Here is a 19627-nt window from a genome sequence, read left to right as displayed (position 1 = left end):
ATACAGGTACAGATCAGATAAGTAATTGAATCCCTATTCAGTACAATGAAGATACTGAGTGGTTGGCAGTGAAGCTTGAAGCTGTCATTGAGAGCTAGGTCTAAAACAGACAGCAGTTCACTCTCTATTCATTTAGTATCATTACAGGCCTCCTAAGAGCCCTAATGGGCCTAATAAAAAGACAGAGGTAATAATGAGACTAGAGGGCCCTATATGAGCAGGAGGAGTAGGAGGGGGAGAGCCAGGGGAACACGCGAACAAGGAAGCCACAGAGTGTGTGTGAAAGATATGATGGTAGAGAGAGTCTGTGTGTGTGAGTGGCAGAGAAAAAGAGAGGAAAGAGGAAGAAAGCCATGCTGAACTGAATGAACACTAAATACTAAAGGGCGCTGAATGCTGTTGTGTGCACTTACATGAAGGTGTGTGTGTTAACAGCTGCACAAATTAGTGGTCACCTCTGACCTCCTGCTGCTATTCTGTTTCCATTTTCACAACAGTGTTTGCAACATCCAATCAATGGCTGCCTTGTGATGACTTACAGCCTTCCTCTCAAACATGTTTAACTTGGGCTTCTGCAGAAGCCCAAGTTAAACATGTTATTTATTTGGTGCACATATTTGCTTTCATATTTAAAGTAAACTGGTGCACATTAAAGCACATCATAGTAAGTTGCCTTTAGCTCAGCTTTTCAAATTCACAAATAATCAAGCCTTCAAAATGACAACATGTAACAGAAAACCTATTCAACGTGGCATGTTTCCTCCCAGGTCTCCACATCTATATGTTGAAGGACTTTTACATTAATGGAGCGATCTGCAGTAATGACTCTTATTACCTCATCGTTAAGGCCATTTGCGCAGTGGGCTATGAGTGTAATGATGGGAGTGGACTGTTAAACTGTAGGGACCCCTTTTGTCTTAATCGTTACTTGGTGACACTCTGACCCGGTGGCCCCGGGTAAAATGTCCCCAGAGTGTCCCATGCCCCTTTAATAACTCTGTCAGGTCTGGATTTAGATCTACATAGCATACAAGATCAATAGTTATACATAGGAAATGGAACAGAAATTGAAGTCCAAAAATATGACGGCAGATTGCTTGAATTAATTTCTGACCCCCTGTAGCTATGACGTTGTTAAAGAATTGGATTTGGGATTTCTCTCTGAAAAATAGACCTGAATTAGATTTTTTTTTAAAGATTTTGTGTCAAAATGTTTGATGAAAAAAGAGAAAAGACTTCCTTTTATCCCTGTTAAAGCATCTTGCGGTGGTGAGACAGCACCCTTGCCTCGGACCCCAGCGTCCCTCCAAAGCCAAACGGCTCCCCTGTGTCTTTGTAAAGTCAATCCTCTGAGGTTCCCAGGACAGGTTTGGTATCAACACATTGATTATCATATCATATGATATCTTTATCAATGAAATATCTTTGGATTTTGTACTGTTGGTGGGACAAAACCAAGGCATTTGAAGATGTTACTTTGTACTGTAAAATTGTGATGGGAATTGATTGAGAAACTATGTAGCAGTTAATTGATGATGAAATGTGTGTCCTGCAGCACTTAATTGCAATAACGAAGTGTTGAATTGGCCACATGTGCAATATTGTACAAACCATACATGACTGGATCAATGAGCTGTATCTACTTTGAGTCTAACCTGTGCTTCCTTTAAACATACGGAGGCCCAAAGTGTATGTTTCAACTGAGATAAAAAGAGAACATTTGCATAACAAGTCTTATTTAAGAATCTGTCAACAAGGAGCGGGTAAATCCATCAGTATTCCCCTAAATAAATCAATTTTACTGTGTAGTCTTCTTAAGTAAGTAAGAGGATTGCTTTCTTTAAGTCTGGGATTGAAATGGAATACATTGACATAGGGGTGGACCCCCCAGACTCTCCCACCCTACCCAGTCAAATCAAAGGTTTCAGCTGCTCTTTATTGATTAGATTTTAGAATATGGGACTAGCTTCTCCCTAAGGTGCAGATGAGTAGCAGATGTTAATTATCCTGTGTGTCTGTGTGTGTGTGTGTGTGTGTTTGATTGTTTGTGTGTGTCTGTGTGTGTCTGTGTGTGGGGGGGTTTATGTATGTGCAACAGTCAGTAAACTACTTCAGTAAGCTCATACTATATTGTTCCAGCAAATAAAAGTACAAATGTTGGATACTTCATTGTCAAAAGCTCACACTACCTTACACACTACAATAGATGTTTTTAAATTTCATGAACCAAAACAGCTGGTCCAATAATCATAGTCCTATTTCTTATGTCATACATTAATTAGTATATCAATAAAAAAAAAAAAAAAAGATTATATTTTGTTTTTAATCTACTTTTGGCAAAACACGGGGAAAAAAGTAAACAGTAAGTGCTTAAAATTGTTATATTAAGAAAAAAAGAATCTGAAAACCATATCCCAGACAACACATTCATTCATTAGCAGTCAAGTCTCTCTACCTGGGATATGTTTTGCCCAGCCGATGATGACCACCAGTTCGCGGTCGGCCAAGTCGCACAGCGTGGTCAGGGCCTTGATGTCTCCGTCGGGCATGGTGGGGTCAGGCATGGCATAGATTTTCTCTGGCTCCACTACCAACAGATGGGAAACGATCTTCGTCACTGAAAGAGGGGAGGACGGATGCAGAGATGGAGAGAGAAGTGAGAGATGGATTGTGAAACAGTTTTAGGCGACAGCATATACAGTTAAAACAAGAAGAAAATAAAAGAAATGTAGGCTGGATTACACTGGGGCACAGAAATGTCACAACAAGTAAATGAATAAATAATACATAGCAAAAGTGTAAATTCAAAATATAGTCTTGCGTGTCATAATATATGGTGAATTAAAAAAAGTGGCAGGTTGAGATTGGCCTGGTCATGAATCAGACTATAGCACATCTGAACACAGATTGTTTCCCCTGACAGTGAAATCCCATGTACAAAAATTGTGAATGTAAATTGTAAAATGAATATATTTCTAATAGCAGTACTCCGAGTCCCAACATTTCTATAAATGCCCAAAGTTTTGAAATGGCTGCTTTGATATAAAAATAAATGTAATGTTAAGGTGCCTCCTTTAACATTAACACTCAGCATTCAGCTACGTGAGATAGAAAAAAAAGAAGAAAAAAAAACTGTGACTCACATGGCTTTTTAGCTGGAGGAGGGATGCCGAGGCCGAGGTAGGCGCTGTTCTCCGCGTCCAACCTCCGTTTGTACTTCTGTCTCCCCCCTCTCACCCGGTCCAGACGTACACCTGCAAAAAATATTACACATGTATAAATGGCTGCTACCCCAAAGAAACTTAAAAGCTTTTAACATGATAAAATACTATTTGCATAATATATTGCTGAGTCATAAATCTCTCTCAAGGATTTCAGTGTTTTTATTATTTTTTACATTCATTATAAAACTGAGTATTTCTTCAGTATCATACACAGCTGTTTTTCTAGTTACAGCACGTTAAGGAAGCCTTTGGTAGTACTTTATTTAAGCAATATTTAGCTTTCATTTATTAAATCAATTACAAATACAAATATTTTTAAATAGTTTTTTAATTCAACTCCGTAGTGTTGACAGAACTGGCGGAGTGATATTTTAAGTAATGCGCCAGGTGTGCTCAAATGGCTCTGGGTGTGCTGTCATGCTGATTTGAGCATGTTCTAAATGTCTAGTTGACCAATCAGATTGTCTGGTGAGATCTACTTCTTGTATAATCCTGTATGTAAGTAAGTCATTATATATGCATATACTGTAACTGGGACTACTAGTTTTTTCTTTTATTTTGGACCTTTTAACAGAAAGAGTTCAATACCTCCTTGTTGCAGATGGAAGAGTGTAAGTATCTAGTTAGTATACAAACTGACATATCAGGGATTATCTTGAAAGCCATCTCAAAGGACACAGGCTACATCAGATGCACCGTATGTGCTGGATTTACACCCTTGTATTAAAAGTTGTTTGAGCATTGAGGGAGAGCAAACAGATTTTACATGGTCAAGTGGAATTGAGTCGTGTGAGATTTCCCAGTGACTCGTATACATTTCTTTGATTCCCCTGGAAACAAAAGAATCCGATTAGGATGGTCTTTCAATTTCCTGACACCGACTATCCACTAACCTAATTACCCACCGTGCCCAGAGGGAGCTGATTCTTCCCAGCAAACACAGTGAGATCATTTTATGCCTGGCAGATTGAAGCTAAATCGAGAGTCCCTCTCCTAACACAGCTTTCCATTTGTACACCTTAAAGTAATCAATAAGGCTTGCAAACAGACTTCTTGTTCTTTGAACACATGTGGATGCGGTTTTAATTAGTCAGTTAGGCAGCTTGGAACTGGGTTTGCGATAGATGGAGCTTTAGTACTTGTTTCTACCATTACTCTTGGTTAAGGTAAATTTAAAATTATAAATTGTGCTTCAGGAAACTGTACGCATGTACTCCAGATATTAAATCAATTCAATAGCTTCTCTCTATTTAATGACACACACACACACACAAACACACACACGCCTAATAAAGGGCCATGCAGTCAGTAAAGGCTTTCACAACAATAAGCTTGTGTAATGCAAAAACTTATCAAGCAGGTGTATACCCTAAATTGACAGACTTGTCAAACTAACTGACAACAAATTGTTGCTGCTTTTGTCCCTGACATCTACCACCATCCTCACATGCATGCACACACGCACGCACACACACACACACACACACACACACACACACACACACACACACACACACACACACACACACACACACACACACACACACACACACACACGCACGCACCCACGCACCCACAGGCACACACACACACACACACACACTCACACACACACACACACACACACACACTGTTTTCCCTACTGCAGGCTGCGGGGTCATGTGGCTGTGACAAGCGACAAGTGACCAAACAGCCGGAGTTAGAATTCCAAGATCCGCGGGGGCTGTTTGAACTGGAACATCCAACTGGCCCATAATTAATAGACGCTGACAAGAATTAAGAGCTCAGCGCTAACCAGTTTCAGTTTACAGCTTAGCGGCGCTGCAAACTGCAGAGACCCAAGGCAGGAGGGCAGAGAGAATGACAGAGAGGAAAAAAATGGTTGGATAATGTTGAAGAATGGCAGGGTCAGGGAATAAGACAGAACAAGCTGCTGTTTTTGGCTGAATGTATCAGTTTTCTGCAAGATCTCTGTTTTTCTTTCTCTCACTTTCCTGTCTGTCTGTCTCTTTTTTTCTCTCCCTTTCAGCATCGGGTGTACATCTCCCTCCCTGACAGCCCTTCCTGTCCCAGCGAGCGCCTGATCCGACCAGTGCGGGATTATCTCCTCCCCATGTGATAGGGCACAGTACTGAGAATCTGACCACAACAAGACAGCTGGATGAGGCCCCTTGTGGAGGGCTGGGGGTGGGCGGGTGGGGGTTTGTGTCATCGTCAGCACCACATTCCACACCTCAGGCCCAAAACCACACCAGCCAGCATGCTTCAAGACAAATCGGGTCCAGAGGAGAGCTTGTGTTTTGGTAGTGTGAGAGCCTGGGACATGGGGGCAACAGATCATCTTTAAAGCATCCAGATCCATTTTTTTTATGGTTGCTGGCCCTAACGTGTGGCAGCCAAAGTATGGATGCAGGGGTGAGGCTGGTAGAAGTCTGTGTGCTGAATGTTATGAGCTTGGTATGATCATACAGTACAGTATGCTCATAACTTAGACGGCCTAAGACACAAAGATACTGGCTGACAGTCCATTCTTGCTCTGCGTGTGTGTACATGAGTGGGGAAAGACGATGAGGCATGTTTGCATAGGAGCAATCTTTATGGCCACCTGACGCCAGCTTCCCTTTCACATTCAATATCTTTATTGACTTGTGCAGCCTTAAAGCACATTCACAATGAAAGTGGCTTTGTTTTCCTTTATGTGGCGGCCGCTGTGCGTGTGTTTGTGTCATGTGGCTTTATTTCATTCTTTTAATGTGTTTAATAGGCTATTTATTCTTTATTTTTATTCCTATTCTTTTCAGCAAAGTAGTTGGTAATCCTGATTTTATATCTACATAAAAGAGAAACAATTATAGAAATCATACAGCTAGGTTTATAGCCAGGATTTTAGGTATACTTAAATTCCACCAACACAAACACAAAAAAAGGTCACTAAATCGTAATTGTTAAATTTTAATTTAATAATAATAACTTTATTTTTTTCTGTTAAATGTAATCACATTTTCTGTAAATCTCATTAAAAAAAAGACCCAACATGGTCTAAGTGCGCCTTCTCTATGCTGCCAACATTCTGGTGCGGAAATAATGAATCATTTATTTATTTATCTTCTGGTTGTTATATTGAGTCTAAAGATACTATAATCACCATATGTGATACACACCATGTGTACCTTTTTATTAAAATATAGCATGTAACTCCCTCACAAAATACGGACAGCATGACTTCAGTGTCCTCATTGGCTACAGGCCTGCACACTATTAATGACACTAGAAAAATACAGAACAAATCAAACATGGATAGAAACAATAGAAATTAAGTGAAAACGAATGATGCTGCTCCCAAAATAAAAAAACAGAGTTTATCTTTGTGACATTCGTTCATACTATGAAGCTCTATAGAGAACAGATTTCATCACACAAATGTGTGTTTGGCTCATACAGAGTGTATCGAGCTTGTCTGTTCCTAAATGAACATGTGCTTGTGTGTGTGTGTGTGTGTGTGTGTGTGTTTGTGTGTGTGTGTGTGTTTATGTATCTCATGCACTATTTTCAGCCGCTCACCTGTCAGAGGCGCTTCTTTCTAGAGAATGTGTCAGAATTGGCTGGCTGACTAACACTGCCAAAGGGAGATTATGAGCTCCTTATTTTAGCTGAGAAAAATCAGAGGGATGCAGCGTGCGCCCCCTCCGTCGCTTACCCTTTACAGGGCACATGGACCTTGGCCTTGCCGAGCTACTTGTGAGGGTCGAGTCTGCGAGCCTGCGAAGAGCTAAAGACATCGGACAGCTTTTGTTTGATTGTAGAGAGAGAGGGAGGGTAGAGGAAAATGGGCACAGGACAATGGGAGGAGGGGGTGTATCAGGATGGCGTCCCACCTGCTCTAAACCCCAAGGGGCTGACAAGACAAAACAGGAGTTGTTTTCCCATAACCGCGCACTGGCATCGCTCTCTTTATCATGTTTTACACTTATTATAAATCTGAGCCGGCGTGTCTGCAAGGGGTATTACTGTGTATTACAGAGCTGCGCTGACCGCAAATGTGCCTGTAATTGAAAACATCTGTGTGGCTGGAGATGGCCGGGTCGATTCAGGATCCCCGATGTGTTGGCGTAGCAGGCGTTCAGTCTGTGGTGCACAAATTGCTCTGTGTTGAAGTGGGTAAAAGAAAAAGAACATAGAGGGAGAAGGGTGCCAAGAGGAAACATGGACCTCAAGGTCCGATCCCATGTCACTTGTCAAGGGTGATATACATTTGGCATGTGCGTACATGAATGTGTGTGCTGTGAGTCGAGTGTGTGTATCGGAGGGTTGTAAAGAGGTCAGCGCTTCGCTAAATCCCCTTCTTCAGAGGAACACGTGTTAGCCTCCGTGTCTGATCTATCACCTGCCAGACAGTGAGGACAGGCCAGTGCGGAGCCTCTGGGTGGGCGCTGACTCTCAGCTGCAGTCTGCCAGCTACTCTGACACCCTAAAAAGCAAACAAGGCCCCACACATGGGCTGTTAGATAGACAAGTTTGCCATACAAGACAAATTCAAGTGGCAAGGGGTCAGAAGCCATTTTGTCTTTACAGCTTAACTGCCTTAGACATAGAGCAACACAGGTGAAACTGAATCTGGTTTTGTATGCTGTGCAGATGTATCGGCTAAGACTTTAAAGGCACCCATACAGTATAGATTTTTGCTATATCTTTATTTTGATGATGTAATCTCAGTGTATAGATTGGTTTCTGATCTAAGCCTATTGATTGGAAAAGGGACCTGACAGTCTGTGATATTAGATATGGCTTTACTAATCTTTTGTGTATGTGGCTGGAGGAAAATAAGGCTGTAACGTTATCCCGGTAGCCACGTTCGCTCAGGAAAGACTGCTGATCCCTATCTGTGGTTGGGCGAGGGCGAGACAGCGGTGTAGGTTGCCAAAATAGTCTGGCAGCTTGTATTTATCCACCACGTTACTGTACAGTGGTGTCAGAAAAACCCCACAAGCAAAGAATACACCACAGAAACGGTGAGCTAACACTAAAATCGGCAAGCATGGACTTCAGAAGAGCAAAGGCTCAAGTGTCTTTTATAGAAATCGTTAAAATGTTCGTGGCAGAAATTCTGTAAACCTAACAGGGTTGTACACTTCTATTTCAATAGGACATACTTTTTAAACATGCTTGCTAACATGATGATGTGATTTCTTAGATTACGAAGAATTTGTTGCAGCACTAAAACTACAAAAAGTTAAAAATAAACCTTCCATCTTCACTAGAAAATACCAGGAGTGACTCAACACACAAAGTAAAAAAAAAAATGTAATTAATTCCAGAAAATTCTTTCATAATTTAACATTATACAGTAATGCTAAAGGGTTATTAGCCCTGCTATAAGCTGCAGGCAGTGACTCCTGGCAGTAGTGACTGACACCATACCTTCCGCGAGTTGTAATTACGTGAGAATTTTTCCATTGGACCTGTGACCTTTTATCAGCCTCAGCTGGACATTTAAGGGGTCACTGAGCGAGGCTGGTTTCCTCAAACAGACGCCTGCAGCTACCTTCCGTGCAGCTCATCCAGGCGCTCTGCAGAGGCACAGCAGTAAAGCCAGATCTGGAAAGAAGCCTGGCATCTACAATATTTTTTCCAAGAGTCTCCTTGATTTTTTCTCTCACACACAAGATAATTAATTCATTTCTAGTCACAAAAACGGCTTACTCACATCCAAACTCACGTAATGTGCACCCACACAGAGAACATCATACAATACATAATGGTTAACCCCTCATCACTTTAATTCACTGGCTCATTTTGCTTCCCCTACTGCTTACGAAACAGATGATTTGTTAGGACCGACAGTGGACTCCAAACACACCTGAAGCCACCAAACTGGGCTTGAGAACTGAAATCAGCTGATTAGGCAGGTGTTACAGGGAGGAGGGGTTTCCACTGCCCACCAACGGTGCTGGTGTATAACTGTGGCAGCTGGCACTTTATAATTCGGGATGGCATGCTTAGAGCGGAGCTTAGGAGGGTCCTGGTGGAAATATTAGACACTTTTAGAACGACTGATCACATAAGTTCTTTCAACATCTTCTGCAGTGCAAAGCAGTTCTTATGATACTGCCGCACTGTAACTATTTAAAACATAACTTTGGGATGTTGTGAGCATGGGAAGATTGTAATGTGAGCATTGGTAATACGAATTCATGAGGTAATAACTCTAACATGATAACGTTTTGGTCATTTGGTATGCCAATAGCTGTAAAATAGACAATTTTAAGAGGTTTATAATGCAACATGTGGCGGTAATGTAATGCAGATCTCTTTAAGACTAGTTTGCTTCTTACATGCATCCTGCAATCATATTTGTGATTATTCCTTTTCCATGACCAGCCCTGTGCCACTTGTTACATGGTGATCTCATTACATGAAGTAGGGCAAGCCGCTGTCCCCCACTGATTCCATGATCAAAGCCCCCCCATGTCTGTAAGAGGTTGTGTGGCACTATGCTACGATTAAATGTCCTTTTTCCTTTTAATTGAATGCCATCACTTTCAGAGAATAAACTACTGTGCCACATGTTGAGGTGGCTGTGATGCCACGTCTCAGGAGCAGCAGGCAGTGGAGGCTACAGATTTCCCCTCACACACACACACACACACACACACACACACACACACACACACACACACACACACACACACGCTGACTGTCCACATCAACAGCTTAGCTCGGCCCGCCACAGACAATACCCCACCGTTTTCCTCTAAGTATGCGCTAATAGTTTCAGCTTTATTTCTGAAGCAACTTTGTTTTTTCTGGCCGAGAGTCAACGCCTCGGCGTGAGATATTTGGGCAGGGATGAAGACATCAAGAGTGGGCGCATGTATAAATAGTGTGTTAATGGCAATACAATGAATGACCCTTCATTCTGAGATGAACAAACACAGCATACATAGTGAAGTTGTATTAGTGGCAGTGAACCAAGAGCCTGACATACAATCTTGTGTTACCAACACAGATTGCAGTTAACTGCTCCTAGCTTCTATTATGAGTTGTGTTTGGTGCTGGCAGAACACAACAAAATGGTATGACCATGGTTTATTTTAAGAAATGATGACGGTTGAGTCTATGAACAGTTTTTTTGAACGCTCCTTTTAACATTAGGATATATATTATATAATCAGTGTAGATGGCAGTGGACTGAACTCTGAATTTAACATGGTGTAATCTGTGTTAAAACTGGGATATAATGTTGTACTTAGTGGAGTTTCATGCTGGTCCTAACATTGTGAAGGGATGTTAATAATATCAGAGCTCAAATAATGTTCTGTTGAATAAGTATTAAAAAACACAGACACTACTCTGAAGCTATCATTTGTCAACTAAACTCTAAGTGTTGTTTGGTGGATGGGGACCAGTCCCATATAAAGTATTTAAAAGCAATACTTGAGTAAAAGTACAAGTATCTTAACAGAAAATGACTTTGGTAGAAGTTAAAGACACCTTTTAGAAGATTACTTGAGTAAAAGACTTGAATAACAAAAGTAATTTTCTGAAATAAAAGTACAGAAAAATTTTGATAATGAACTTTATTGTGGCTTCCTTATAGTAAAGCATAATATTCAGGGTTTCCACACCTTCTTAAACATCAAAGTCTGACATCAACAACGAGAAAAACAGAATTTGAAGTTTTTTTTCACTCCAACGTACGACAACATTTCTTGTTAGTAACGAAGACGCTGAGGGGAAATGTAGTGGAGTAAAAGTAAAGTACAGATACGTGAAAATTCTACTTAAGTACAGTAACTAAGTATTTGTACTTTGTTACATTACAACACTGATGGGGACAATCATGCCCGTCCCCCCGTCCCACAATGTGCCCATAAATGTAAGCTCACTGAGTTACTTTGATTCTGAAGAAAACTTGAAAAACATGATAATTCTCCCACAAGTTCTTCATAAGGAGTGCCTTTTTTTTCTATAATTTTTCTATACATTTTTAAAGTTGATTGTGCACTAAGGGTTTTAAAGTACCTCAAACAATTCCATGAGTTATGTGTTACAGCCACTGCTGCTGCTGCTGCTCCTGACAAGCGGGCCAAATCAAACTATATTAACTAACCTTCCATTGTTTTCAGAACACCTGAACAGAACACATTCGCCTCTCCCTTTCACCTCACACAGTATCTCTGCCTCCGTAGCTCCCTCGGCACCTCACAGTTTGGAAACCCCTGATCTAAAGTAACTAAAACCCAAGGGAGTAAAAGTGTGCCAATGAAATACATGGCATGAAATTCAACAAATAAATTATACATACTTCTCCCTTGCTTGCACACAGCATATATATATATATATATATATATATATATATATATATATATATATATATATATATATATATATATATATATATATAGTTTTTTTTAAGGTGTACAGTGAAGTCCCAATTCAGCATTAGGTATTATAATACTCTCTATAAAAGCATAACTAAGAGCTAGACTCTATGCATCAGGGTGGAATAGCTCTTCTAGCTAAACAAACAAATGCAAAAAACAAACACATAACAACCTTCTTTCCTTTGAAAAAAAGAAAAAGAAAAATCTATCGGCTAGATTTTCCCTCTGTACTCCCAAAGGTCTCTCTCTAGAGGAGAAACAACACATGCAGGAAGTGAGGTGGGATGTTCGGAAAGCATTTAGCGGATCAATATGCCAGGCAAGAGAGGGGAAGAGAGACAGACAGACAGACAGAGAGGGAGGTAGAGGGTGAGGGAGAGAGACACCCAGAGCCCAGGGGAGAGGGAAGTCTTAGGAGAACAGCCTGTGCTTTTCAAGAGTACTCTTACACTTCTCAGTCAGTCTTGGTAGGAACATCCAACTCAGCAGTTTTTTCCTACCCATCTGAGTTAAACGCAGAGAGGCTCAACAGTGTGAGGAGAGGTAAGCAAGGCTTGTGGGTAATGTCACTGGTGTCTCCAGGAGTACAAAGCTTGCTTTAATATCTGATCACTGACCCTTCTTCTAGCCCCCAGTAAGACTGTGTTAGAGTCACGATCAACTGTCTATGTTCATCATTTTGATAGTTACTCCTAAAGCTCAGCATTCCACTTTATAACCCTAAATAATAAGCTTTTTATATTCATATTTCATTGATCAACTCTTCATGAGCTAAAAACACTTGTTTTAAGTTTGGTCACAATCTCAACAGCATCTAATAGGTTATTTAAAAGTTTTATAATTTGGCTGATCATAAGGTTTTTGGTCCCATACAAGACAGCTTAATTCTAACTATAATAGAAAAAAACAGAAATCAGAAGAATGGGAGTAAGATTTCCATTTAAAAACAATATTTATTTTGCCTTTTCAATGCTACTTTTATCATAATTCTCTTAAATAGTTGAGACCAATAAGTGCTGTTTAAAATCTCATCAGGGCTGCATCTAACAATTATTTTAATTATTGATTAATTTAAAGTGTCACAAATTAGTATAAAATAAAAGAAACAATACTTCACATTTGAGAAGATGACTTGACTTGACTTGATGGAACCAGATCATTTTGGTCAATGTTTGATATTAGGTTGTAGACTGCATTTCTGTTGATTGATACATCCATGATTTGTTTCAGCCCTACATCTCTTAAATTATATCTGAAGTAGAATTAAGTAAGAAGAAGAACACAAAAAATGACCAGGTAATAAAATCAGTACTCACCTTCTTTTAACATGCCAACTTTAAGACATTTCATGAAGCGGCACGCCTGGCACGACTTGCGTCTCCTTTTGGTGATCTCACATTCATTGGTGGCCGGACAGCTGTACTCAATATTCCCTGTAGAAGATTAGAAAATCATAATGTCATTAATCAGCAATTAGGAGGAATTTGTTTTAGAATTTTTGCATAGAAAAGGAGACCAAATCAGAAAGAGTAAAGAACAGGCACAGAATGACAGTTAGAGACAACGCATGCGTGTGTGTGTGCGCGCGCGCACACACACACACACACACACACACACACACACACACACACACACACACACACACACACACACACACACACACACACACACACACACACACACACACACACACACACACACACACACACACACACACACACACACACACCTGTCCCAAGGTGACCCCGTATGACACTCCTGAAGGAGAGGAGGGTTTAGTGGCATTTTGATGGGACATGTAAAAAGCACCTCCCCGCCCCGGAGTCCCACCCCCATTTTGACTCACAGATAAATTGCCTTCATTAATGCAGAGCATCCTCTCTGCAACGCACACCACGACCCCTTCAAGCTCATCCTTCTTCACCTAAAAGATGATGGGGAAGCTGCCCTCCCTCAACAACACAAGGGCTAAGAGATGGGCGCGCAGCTGAGCGCTCTGCATTATGCTCTCCGGTAAAAACCAAGAGCTGCTGTTAGACTTGCCAATCTAAGGCTTCCATATCATGCAGCAAAACTCAATGTATTATTCAAGTCCGTCTTGACGTTTGTTAGCTCACTATGGAAATAATTTGTATGCAATTTAATCAATCGGGTCCAAAAAAAAGCTAGAAGTACAGACATTAAATCGGCTTCCATGTAACCTCTGCCTGTTTTTATCAACAGGTTTCGGTTAACAATTATTTTGAAGGGTCATTACGTGTCCCTTCAAAAGCTGACGTGACCCCAAGAATCCAATGACAAAACCTCTATCCCAAGTATCCGAATCCTTTGATTGAGTGTTTAAACAATGTCCCCTAAGTCCAGAGATGTATTAATGGTACCTAAAAACAGCAAACCAGGGGTTATCTGTTGCAGTCCTGCCAAAGCTGCCCCCCACAACACACACACACACACACAATCCCCTGTTGGTCGAGGGGAAGGTGCCAACATTTGTCAGGATCCCTGACATCGATGGTGCCAGCAGGGTCATATGCACAGTGAGGGGCCCGGGGCACCATGCCAGGATGTTGGCAGAGGCTGCTGCTGGTTTCAGGGTAGGTGAAGTCTTTTAAACTGACAGGCGTTATAGGGAAAATGCAGTACAGTGCTCATGTGTGTACCAATTCTATACTACAAACATATTGTATACAGCATGTACTTCATACTAATTGTCATATTTATACTGTTTGTGCAATTAAAATACAACAATTCAATGACTTTGTCTCAAATTAATACTACAACTTATTCTAAACAGGTTTTAAACATGTACTGTGTTCACACAGGAAAAGTGAAAAATGTAAATGAACTAGCCTATACACAAAAGTATGCATACTAAAAGAACGCTTGATTTTGTTTATGGTACTGTTGATGTACACTAACTGATGCACACAAGAGAGATGTTGGAAAACCAAAAAATGTGTCTTAAGGTTTTTTTTTTTAAACGTTCTGTTTGTAAAGTTTGATTGGCAACGGCATTTCATAGTCACAGTTTGACTGATGGCACAGGTAGCTGTCGGTCAAAGACGGTAATAAGTAATAAGTTATGTAAAGCACTTTGAATTACCTTGTTCTTGAAATGTGCTATATAAATAAAGCTGCCTAATCTTGCCTAAAGTATTCTTTTGAAATTTTTAAGAAATGACTGTACTGCAAAAACAGACAATCACTATATAGTACATATTGTCTACAATTAATATGTAGAATGGAATTTGGGCACAACTCATTATTTTGTACTAGCAGAAAATAATGCAATACGTGTTTGTCCACTAGTGCCCTCAAAAGTAGTGTCCATGGTATGGACAATCCCACAAAGCAATGCATCGCATTTTACTGTTGTTGTGAAGCACTACTGTACACCCGTCAATAATGATGCAAAAATTATGATGATCCGTAGGTGCCCGAAATCTCAATTTACCTCTCACTATAGAAACTACCAAGTGGCTAATATACAGAGAATAGAGTGAATGGGCCAGCTTAGTTTAGCATACTTCTTTTTTCACCTTGTTTACCTTCTTCTTCTTTCATATTTATTTTATCCATGAACATTATTCTTACAAAAACATCATTTTTTTATGCTGCACCAGAATTGCCCTCTGGGGACAATAAGGTCACATTCAATATAATTTTATAATTATTAAAGGAAACATTTTATACCTGAATGGATCCAAAATAACCTCTGTGTGTGTGTGTGTGTGTGTGTGTGTGTGTGTGTGTGTGTGTGTGTTGGGGGGGGGGGGTTGCATTAGGGGTCCACAATAGTCTTAAATTGCCTGCCTCTAAAAGCTCACTGTCGGCATACCCTCTTAGTTAATCAGGTCTTGTGTCCACCTTTATTTCTCAAAGGACATTTCAGCCACTCTAATATCCTTCCTTAACCTCTCTTATTTTCCCTCTAAATTTTGATATATGATTATGCCATGCTATTATCCACGCACTCATCTCCACTCAAGCTGGACCTCTCCTTGTCCTCCTCCTTCACCGAGGCCGGGACCCCCCTTCCTGATTACCATTCCATTAAAGTGACTTCTCTGTTCAGTGAATGACCACGTCCCTTGTCCCTTGTCCCTTCTCCCTTGTCCCTCTGCCTTTTATTTGGAGGACTCTTCAGCGTCTCTCTTCCTTTCCACTGTTATTGTCCCGATAACACGTGCCTCAGCTTCTAATTGGCCCCCCCATCTCCTCCCTGTTGGGTGTGGGCTGGAGTGGCCAGGGGGCAAAGCACAGATCCTCACCTCCCTCCCTCCTTTCTTGACTTTCTCCCAATGAAATGCCTGGTTCTTAATTACAGTCACCCAACACTGATTGTTATTGACTGCAACTCCCACGGCTCAGGACAAATGACGGACAGATTAGGTTCATTATGGGCCTGTCCTCAGGAGAGCGAGAAGAAGAAGAAGAAGAAGAGAGGGGGATCTTCGCAAGACAACACAAAGTCAAATGGGAACTATTTACAGTCCTTCACTGTTTTGCTGAGACACATGCAGCCTTTAATTGACCAGATTAAGTTAGAAAGTAAAGCGTTTACAGTCTAACTGGTATATACATTTTTATGTTTACATTGCAACATGTTGAATGAATCCCTTCAACACACCAACTTCAGCCAGTAGGCTATTCAGGTAGCTTAAATCGGCCAGAAGACAGTGAGTGGCTTTAAGAAAATGTTGTCTGCTGTCTGTTTGTCAACCTTTCATAAACACATACATCTAGCAGCAACGTTTATTAGAAGACAAATTTTTGTTGTCTCCACTTTTCTTAGTGATTGCTTGTTTTGTAAATCAATACAGACGGACACACATCATATTGTTATCCTTGACATTTATTTCTGTTTTAGCAAAAGTACAAACCAGTGAGTATCAGGAGTATCTGTGCAGCAGGCAGGGTAATAACTTTAGAGTTGGTCAACATGAATTGAAGTTACTATTTTATACTTGTGTTCTCTAATAGCAGAAACAGAAACACCTCACTGATGTTTGAAACTTTGGCAAAAACATGTCCCACTAAGAAAAGTGCCAATTCTTTTGCAAATTAATAACATTTTCATTAATAAAAAGAATCAAGGTTATAATCAGGGGTTCCATGGCACATATGAAAGGTTCTTTTATAGGTTTATTAAAACCTTGAATTTAATGATTATTTGCTGGCCCATTGCCTACAAAATCAGTTGTCCTCGGATAGGAGATAGTCATTTCAACTTGATTAAAAAAACAAAAAGTAATAATTGAATTGAATAATATCTTTACCACATGAAATAGTACATTGTAACATGTTTTAAGCATTTTAACAATATTTACTATTATTTTGTGGTTGCTCAAAATGTGTCCCACATATTCGTCACCACCGTCAGATATTTATAAAAAGCAATAACATCAGGCAACTACAAGGTCAACTACACTGCTACTGTCGCAACCATACATGTCAACACCGTCTCTTTTGTATGAAAAATATTAGATTAGATTATGACATAAATGTATACTTTTTAAGAAGAGGTCCTAAGTAGCTAGCAATAGAGGGGAAACAAGATGGCTAATGTGAACAACTCATGCATATCATGTGAAAAAGTAGGTTTTTGTCACCACCGTCAGGTTTTTGTGGATATCCTCACGGCTGTGGTTTGGCCTTGAGGCTGTGGCCGAACCACAGCCGTGAGGCCGTATTTATTGTGATCAACAATTATATTCTAGCCTCCGTTAAGGACTATTTGGAGGTTTTTGTCATGACCGTCAGACTGTACATCACAGAAAACCTGACAGTGGTGATGTCTGACGGTGGTGACAAAAACCTACTCTTTCACATGATATGCATGCTCAGGATTGTTATTTTTTTGTTCCCAATAGTTAAATTAAGTTGTTAAGCAAGAAGCCATCTTGTGTAGTATACATTTTGGAATTGTATGTTGTTATGAGGCCACTGTCACCAGATTAGTGTCACCACCCTCAGTTCTAAAGTCACCACCGTCAGAGGGAGTTTTATTTGTTTTAAATGAATATGCTTACAATATGTTTCTTCAGTGCTATTGAGTTATTAAAGTAATAGTCTCTTTTAAGACAAATATATGTCTGTTAAATAAAAAAAACATTACTTTTTTCTATTTAGGCTTTAGTAAACGTTGTATGATGTTAGATCTTTTAAAGGAGTACACGTGAAACAGTATAAAAAATGAACAAAAGTGAATATTCAACATTTAACAGCATATCTGTGTACTACGAATGCCAGATAATGATTTAAAAACTCTAAGTGCGTATTAGACCAAATAAATAAAACATAATTTGCTTTTTATTGTGTCTGACGGTGTTGACAAAAACAAAGTAATAACTGGAAAAACGTCTATTTTATGAAAAAAATACAAAATGAGGAGGTTGCACCAGTACATTGCTGAACAGCCAAGACTTTGGTCTATAATGATATACCTTCAGATTTTGTAATTTACCTTACTTTTTATTTTCAAAATTAAAACCTGTTTTATCCAAATTCCCAAGAATCAGTGACCTGTAAAGTGTGTTGGGACAGTGAAACATTAACAGTGATTACAGAGAGAAAGTAACCAGCTATGTTTAATAAATCAGCCACGTTCAACTTATGTTTTGCAGTAATGCATTACTGTGTTTTTTTGTGCCAACTACCAATACAATTATATAGGTAAATGAAGAAGATGTTGAACTGTTTTGTATTGCTCCAGTAATTCAGAAGGGTTTGGACGGATAAAATTTATCTTCTCACTAACCTGCTGTGTAGTTCCATGTCTACAGACAACAAATCCTGCAAATAAAATTCTAAATTGTCAGTTGACAGCATATCCTCTCTGTCCAAGTGATTATTCTGGAACAGCTTCCACACATGGCAATGTTGATGCCATGTGTACAATTCACATGCAAACGCATCTAAAAATCCCAACCCAGAGCAGATTTACAGTCTGGGCCTAATGCCTGCTGTAGACGCTCGTAATCACTACCTTGTTTGAGTCCAATAAGAGCAGACGGTAGGATACCAGCACTGAGAAACACATAACAATGGATTCCCCATCAGGTCAATATGTTTTCCTGGCAATCACAAATGTTGTGGTAAAGCTAGTAAAAACTATTTAGAATCATTATGAAAATATAGACAGGTGTGTTATAGTACATCTTGGTTAATGGGCTAACACTTTCTGAGAAGAACATTCAACCACCTGGGAAATTACAGAAAATAAGATTTTTTTCAGGTTTAACTAGGAGTATATAGACATTGGAGATGAGCTCAGGTGAGCCAGTGAAAGTTGTAAGAAGAAGTGGGAAATACCTTGTATTGTCCTTTTGAAAAAGGCTTTGCAGGCCTCACAGGAGGCCACCCCGTAGTGGTACCCTGAAGCAATGTCACCACACACCAGGCACAGCCTCTTGGGAATGGCATTGAGCATGTACTCGCACTTGATCGGCGAGTCGTCCACCACAACGCCGGAGCACTCCTCGTAGCGGCGTAGGCAAGCGGCGGCGCCACCACCGAGCATGCCTGGGTTGAACATTGGCGGGGAGTCCATTGCGTGTGAGTGTCTGCTGCTGCCGTTAATGTAGCCGCTGGCGTCAGAGTTTCCGCTGGGACTGTGGTGACTGCCGGTGTCTACTAGCGAGGAGGATGGACTGGAAGGCTCGGTTTTGACGTAAGAACCACAGCTGGAGGATAGATGTCGGTCCTCAGAGGGCATTCTGGTTAGCAACCTGGATAAACACACACAAGGCGAGAGCTGTGGTCAATTTTGGTAACTGAATTTACCGAAAAATTCACCGAAAATACAGTGCAAACTGGGGAGCAACAGATATAATAAGAAACATTGTTCTTGGCCAATAACAGAACATCTTTAAAAATTCTTCTTAATTCTTTAAGGTGTCCGTTAGTCCAAATGTGGGAGGATATTCCCCATTTTTTCTTAACTAGTCAGGGTCATGCAATCTTTTAATTAAAGTAAAACAAATACTGGAGGGACAGGGCTTTCAAACATCAGCGATA

At 40.2% G+C, this 19627-nt stretch overlaps 1 protein-coding gene across 4 annotated transcripts in view; it reads right to left on the bottom strand.

The window, feature by feature from the left end:
* esrrgb (estrogen-related receptor gamma b) overlaps positions 1–19627 on the bottom strand; it is a 134879-nt gene that overhangs the window by 8627 nt on the left and 106625 nt on the right. For all 4 annotated transcript variants that reach the window (XM_028604864.1, XM_028604865.1, XM_028604867.1 and 1 more), the window contains 4 exons: positions 18923–19338; positions 12925–13041; positions 3144–3254; positions 2456–2617 (listed from right to left, as the gene is read on the bottom strand). In XM_028604864.1, coding sequence (XP_028460665.1) covers positions 2456–2617; positions 3144–3254; positions 12925–13041; positions 18923–19338 — 806 coding nt within the window. The remainder of the gene's footprint in view (positions 1–2455; positions 2618–3143; positions 3255–12924; positions 13042–18922; positions 19339–19627) is intronic.

The sequence above is a fragment of the Perca flavescens genome, chromosome 18 (assembly GCF_004354835.1).
Source record: "Perca flavescens isolate YP-PL-M2 chromosome 18, PFLA_1.0, whole genome shotgun sequence".
Taxonomy (NCBI): domain Eukaryota; kingdom Metazoa; phylum Chordata; class Actinopteri; order Perciformes; family Percidae; genus Perca; species Perca flavescens.
The sequence above is the reverse complement of the archived record's forward strand: the minus strand, read 5'-3'. Positions and strand labels throughout refer to the sequence as shown.